At 43.0% G+C, this 6,766-nt stretch overlaps 1 protein-coding gene across 1 annotated transcript; it reads right to left on the bottom strand.

Annotated features, from left to right (window-relative positions):
- Positions 1-534: 534 nt before the first annotated feature.
- Positions 535-3,389, bottom strand: LOC110491287 (beta-crystallin A1). The gene is made up of 5 exons (XM_021564639.2): positions 3,344-3,389; positions 2,289-2,480; positions 1,904-2,045; positions 1,421-1,563; positions 535-1,168 (listed from the first exon to the last, which is right to left on the bottom strand). Exons 2-5 carry the CDS (start codon positions 2,453-2,455, stop codon positions 1,021-1,023), a joined length of 600 nt encoding a protein of 199 aa, XP_021420314.2. The 5' UTR covers positions 2,456-2,480; positions 3,344-3,389; the 3' UTR covers positions 535-1,020.
- Positions 3,390-6,766: the final 3,377 nt, after the last annotated feature.

Genomic DNA, 6,766 nt, shown 5'->3' with positions numbered 1-6,766 from the left:
GATAGATTTCTCGGGTGTTTTAATCTACATGGTGGGTACTTGACCAAGCCCCATAGCTGTTTGACTGGATATATAAAATAACCCTATGTTCTGTGACGTATATATAGCCAAAATGGATAAAAAAAACAAAAAGATCAGAGCGTGTTCGGATCAAAGTAATCATATCATGGCGACCCCACAGTTATAACATTTTATAACCAAATTGTATTACCTCCTTCCACGCCCCCCTCATAAATCCTTCGGCTCCACACCTTTCAATCAAGACACTATGCAGTACAATATTCCCAAGCCAAGCCTCATCTGTATCCCCCCTCTCCCCAATATTTGTGTGTGTGTGTGTGTGTGTGTGTGTGTGTGTGTGTGTGTGTGTGTGTGTGTGTGTGTGTGTGTGTGTGTGTGTGTGTGTGTGTGTGTGTGTGTGTGTGTGTGTGTGTGTGTGTGTGTGTGTGTGTCTGTGTGTGTGTGTGTGTGCGTGCGTGCGAGGGAGGGACAGGACGAACGCAGTGTGAGTTACATGCCAGTCATTGTCTTGTCTCTCGCTTTCTTTTGCTCAATCTCTTTATTCATCAATCTCATACAATGTTTACCATGACAACCACAGTGACAGGCAATAGTGATGATGATGGTGAAAAAGAAGCTGATGATGATGTGGATGAAGAAAAGCAAAAGGTCCTGAGGTGTTTTCATAGTTCTGCGACCAGCCTCTGGGAGGAGTCGCGGATGTATTCTTCCATGGTACTGTTTTTCTCAGCTGTGTTATTCCCTCTATCTTTCTTTCAATTTGTTTTTTTTCTGTTTTTTTCTTTTGTGCCATGAACATGTAACGTCGTCAGTAAGCACCTGAGGACCGGCCCAGAATCCTGCCTTGACTAGCCTGATTAGTGGAACTGGGAGGGGCAAGGGAGAGGAGGTGTAGGAGAGGGGAGAGAAGAGTGGGAAGAGGAGTAGGAAGTAGAACAAGAAGAAGAAGAAGAAGAAGGAGTGGAGGAGTAGAAGAGAAGGGATGAAGGTGGTTCCTGCTTAGTGCTGAATCCTCCTGATGGACTGGATCTGAGGGGTCTGGGCATGGGAGCCAAACTCACGGTAACACTTGTACTCTCCTCCGTGGCAGTCACACTCCATGATGTACTGGTGGCCACGGTAGCCGGGGAACTGGTAGCACACGAAGCTACAGGGAGAGACGAGAGCAGGCCAATCAGATACACTGTTACTGTGAGGTGAGTCTGTGCTAGAAATGTACTAGCAGTAGTAGCACGAGTTGTAGAAGCAGTCATTATTAGTAGTAGAGATTGGTCTGGGTCGGTAGTGTACAAGTAGTAGTAGAGTAGTAGTAGTCGGCGGCAATTGTGTACAGAAGTAGCAGTGGTAGTATATTTAGTATGAAGTGGCAGTGTCCCTGTCATGGCATTAGTATACTTACGCTCCGCTCTGGATGTGCATGGATCCAACCTCATTGTTGAACCAGCCCATGGCCTGCAGGGAGGGGTAGTCATCACACATCTCAAACTGGCGGCCAATCATGTTCTCCTTCTCATAGATGGTTATGCGGGACTCCTTGTGGCTCTGATAGAGATGGAGAGAAGGATATAGATAGAGAAAAGAGGGATGGTGAGAGCGATGAGCGATAGAGAGATGATGGGATGAAAAGAGAGAGAAGATTTTAACACAGTTACATTCTTATAGTATTTCATATATTGTTATTGATAATTGAATGTATCATAAGGTTATACAATGTTATGCAGTGTAAATATAATCTGGTAACATTGGCATGGTAATATGATGGGATGTTATGTTCATTATGTAGTAAAGTAGAAATATTGAAGTGTGATTTAATGTATTGTAGATACTGTTGATAATGTTGCCATGATAATGTGATGATCTGTGATAATGTGGAGTGACTCACAGCGGAGCAGATGGGTCTGAAGGAGATCATCCTCTCGATGCGGTAGGAGTTGCTGCCACTGTAGGCCTCGAAACGGGGGTAGTCTCCCTTCTCCAGGACAAACTGCTGGCCACTGAAACTGGAGTGCTCATAACCCACCCAACTAGAGGGAGGGAGAGAAAGGGAGATGGAAAGAGGGAGATAGTGATGGAGGGAGATGGAATGAGAGAGAGGGTGATGTAGGGAGACAAAGGAAGGTAGGGAGAGGGAGGTAAAGAGAAAAGAGTGAGATTGAAATCAAGGAAAGAAAGACAGTGATGGATGGAGAGAGAATTGAAGGAAGAGATGAATAAGGAGAGAGAGTGATTAGTTAGTGCCCACTGTAAAGGGTTTTGGGACTACTTACGCTCCACACTCAACCTTCAGGGATCGGATGTTCTCCATGCCACACTCCATGATGTTTTGGCAGCATGCGGTGAACTCCATACGTTTTCCCTGGAAGTACTCCTGGTCGTACACTGTGATCTTCCATGGGCCCATGGGCATGGTATTCATAGGTTTGGTCAGAGCCATTATGTCCTTCTGTCTCAGTGCTGACCTGGAGAGAGAGAGGAGGGAGGGAGACGAGGAGGTGAGTTAAAACAAATAAACATCATCATCCATACTTACATTCTTCTCTAAGCATGTCTCTGCACATAGACATTCATCACTGTATAAAAACATAGAAGCTCTCACGGAAATAGTCTGATATACATATAAATAATTCAGTTAATTATTGACAAAACATATTTTTAGGACGTCTACACCAAGAAATCCCACCCTGTCTTGAAGCTCGCATAGCCTCTGGTCCACTGACCTGTAGCTACAGAACAACACAGTTCATTGAATCATGAGGTAAAGCCTTAGACAGATGCCTGACCAGCCCTATTAAATAAACAGAGTGATCTATGCATAATGACCAGTCATTCATACCTCTCCACTGAAACTCCCTGTCATCAGAGCCTCAATGGTTGTCAGACTATTTTATACCACGATCCACCTAAACTGAAGCCTTTCAAATAGTAATATTGTAATCCTCCAAATAAAACAAAACAAAATGTATCTTGATACTAACAAGTCTTCAGTGAGAACTCCCAGTCACCACCTACCACTGGTTCCAGACACATCATTTGGGAACACTACCCTGTAGTCCCGTTCTAACTGCCCCGCGAAGCTCTATCACACAGACAAACAGAAGTCTATGGGCCGGCTTCCGGGACATAGATCAAGCCTGAAGCCTAGCGTCCAGTACTAAAAAACATGGTCAACGGAGAATCTCCGATAAAACAGCTTTATAGTTCATTCATTCATGTTTTTTTTTAAAAGCTATGTGTCAAAGCCCATCAGATCAGACCTATCCAAACAGATAGGACTAAATTAAGTATGTTAGATAAACATGGAGCTATGTGCTAGCAGACCTACCTAAAACGTAAGCTGTGTGTGTCACAGGGTTCCACTGAGCGGTCTGCCAGAGAGGTGTGTGTGTGGGTATATATACATCCCGGGGCCTGGGGCTAGGGGGTCAGCCACACCCGATTCACTGTCAGCACTTTGCTTTGGGATCCATTGTTACTGAGCCTGAACCTGCCTGAGATGGGGTTAACACACATACATATGCATACATGGCCGTATGCAGGCGCACACACAGAAATAATTAAGGCAGGTCTTTATACCTTAAGAGTGTACATATATGGATTAATTGTGTATTCAGTAAATGGACATGCACACACACACACACACATTTGCTCACAGAGACACACTTACAGACACATACAGTCACACCACTGTAGATACAGGTGGGGGAGGGGGGGCAACTCAATATTAGGAAGATGTTGCTAATGTTTGGTATACTCAGTGTATAAAAAAAATATGATTATGATATATGATATAGTTTGGGTCCTGGATGCTGATTGATTGAAACAGCATTTCAGCTGTGTATATATCAGACAATAAAACATGGGTATGAAACAAATAATACTTGTTTACTGTTCTATTGATGTTGGTAACCAATTTATAATAGCAAAAGTATTTGCGTCGGACAGCCCTTAGCCTTGGTATATTGGCCATTATAAACTGGGTGGTTCGAGGCCTGAATGCTCATTGGCTGACAGCCGTGGTATATCAGACCGTATACCACGGGTATGACAAAACATTTATTTTTACTGCTCTAATTACATTGGTAACCAGTTTATAATAGCAATAAAGCACCTTGGGGGTTTGTGGAATATGGCCAATATACCACAGATAAGGGCTGTATCCAGGCACTTCGCGTTGCGTCGTGCGTAAGAACAGTCCTTAGCCGTGGTATATGGGCCATATACCACACCCCCTCGGGCCTTATTGCTTAAGTAACTAACTCTTTATTATGATAACAGTGTAATATAACTTTACTTACTATGCATTTTTATCTCAGTGTAACAGTGTTGGTCAAAAATACACTTTATCGGTAATTTGTGAATGACATAACTGATCAGTATTTTGGTAATAGTAGAAGGACATTTGTTAGGATGAGGGGGCAGTGGTACAATGCCAGGGGGGTAATGAGGGAGCAATATAACCCTGGTCTCTGCCATGGAGGATAAAGGTTGGGTAGATCTATGCACTGGTAAAGTCTGGTACAGTTTACTGGTACTGGCTGGTTATTTCTGATCTAGTGAGAATGGACCATGATTTAATAACATATCAGATGTGGGGGTGGTATAAAAGAGAGAGAAAAAGAAGAGCTCTTGTTGCCATGGATACAGAGAGAAAAAGAAGAGCTCTTGTTACCATGGATACACAGAGAAAAAGAAGAGCTCTTGTTAACATGGATACAGAGAGAAAAAGAAGAGCTCTTGTTGCCATGGATACAGAGAGAAAAATAAGAGCTATTGTTGCCATGGACACAGAGAAAAAGAAGAGCTCTTGTTGCCTTGGATACAGAGAAAAAGAAGAGCTCTTGTTGCCATGGATACAGAGAGAAAAATAAGAGCTATTGTTGCCATGGATACAGAGAGAAAAAGAAGAGCTCTTCTTGCCATGGATACAGAGAGAAAAATAGCTTTGTTCTTCTCTGGAGAATGTTGACATTTTTGGATGAGATTCAGAAGAGTTGTTTGTCAATGTTACTCACTGTTCACATAGGCATTGTTCATTTGTTTGTGTTCTAAAGTAGTGCATAGTTAAGTATGTAGCAAATTATTTACAGTAGCATCAACATTTCAGTCGTATTCAAGATTCTTCCTAGATGTATTTTGTTTGTGTCTATATGCTTGTGTATGTACCCTCTCTGTCCTAAGTAAATGCACGGATGTGCTGAAAGCAGTGACAAATTGTGTCTTGGACTAGTTTCTAGAAAGCATGCATTTACCAATATGCTGGAGGCAGAGCAATTTTCCATCTCCTTTTTACAATCAATCTAAATGAACATGAATTGTGGAACTGTCATTATTTCCATGTACAGTACGGTGTACATCCACACTTAAGGCAAAGCAGGCACGCTCTGTCTGGTACAATGGGAGATCAGACAAGACAGAGCTATAGTAAAATGCCTATTCTAAATCTCTATGGCTCTATGCCTCTCTCCCCTGTATGTCATTGTGCTGCTAAAGCAAACAAGCAGAGATGGGACAAAACAGTATAGCGAGAGACTGGTGGGACTGTAGAATGCTTAACATCTAACAGAGGCTACAGCATCCATCCATCCACTCCTCTCACCAAACAATGAACTCGTTGGGAACAGCTTACTGAGGTCAGCAAATTGCCCAGACTTCTGTGTGTGTGTGTGTGTGTGTGTGTGTGTGTGTGTCTGTGTGTGTGTGTGTGTGTGTGTGTGTGTGTGTGTTTCACAGTGAATGTTGGTCTATGCATATGTTTTGGATGTTTCGGGGGTGCAGCGGCTTTGTTGCTAGTATGTGTATAAAGCATATCAATGTGTGTGTGTGCGCGTGTGTGTGTCTCTGTGTGAGTGTGTGTGTGCGTCCGTGTGACACCCTTAGCATGTATTCCTCTGTGTGTGTGTCGGTGAGTGTTTCTGCTGATGTTAGCAGCCCAGAAGTGACAAAGAGACAAGCACTGTCAGCAAGCCTATGGGAGGAGCTCTCTGTGACCATATATACTCTACCGTATACAGACATCAGCCATTCAACACACACGCAGGCGGCACAGACACACACACGCCTTAGACCTGTGCTAAGAAACACAACCACCTTATCAGATGAAAATGTACACAGGTTGCTGTTTGTTTAGGATGAACAGATTCTTCTCTTGCTGCAAACATTTTTGGGGGGTGAAAAAGCTCAACATAATCCACAAAGAAAAGACTGCTAATAATTCTCCACAATCATAGAGTCCGCCCTTTTCTTTTACAGTGTTCTCTTTCCGTTATTGCACCTTTTATGAAAATGTATTCTAGTAAACAAACTCAGCAATGTATTTTTTACAAATGGACTTCAGGAAAAATGTGAAAATGCTCATTTTCAGCCTTGATGACAAAGCAAACCATGACAAACCCATCCTGAAATGTCCACTGTGACTGGCTCTGCAGTAGAGGCAGCTGGCCTGTAGGATGCAGCATTTCCTCATGGATGAGTGAGAACTTGTGGAACAACTGTGACATTCCAGAATGTCTTGGATATTCACTGGAAATCTCATGGACTAGACTCTATGTAATTGGCCATACTGGCAAAGGCCTGTCCATTATCCATTAGGTACCATATGGTACATTTTAATAACCATACACCTACCTTCTCACCGATCTGAAAGAACAGGCCAGCCAGATGAATGCAAGCCTTTTGCAAACCTTTGGCATTTGCTTTATTGCAGAGGCAAGGAGAGAAGGCCACTTAATTAATACGCAACCTATGA

Source organism: Oncorhynchus mykiss, chromosome 2, assembly GCF_013265735.2.
Source record: "Oncorhynchus mykiss isolate Arlee chromosome 2, USDA_OmykA_1.1, whole genome shotgun sequence".
Taxonomy (NCBI): Eukaryota; Metazoa; Chordata; class Actinopteri; order Salmoniformes; family Salmonidae; genus Oncorhynchus; species Oncorhynchus mykiss.
Note: the sequence above shows the minus strand (reverse complement) of the source record. Positions and strands in the feature narration are given on the sequence as shown.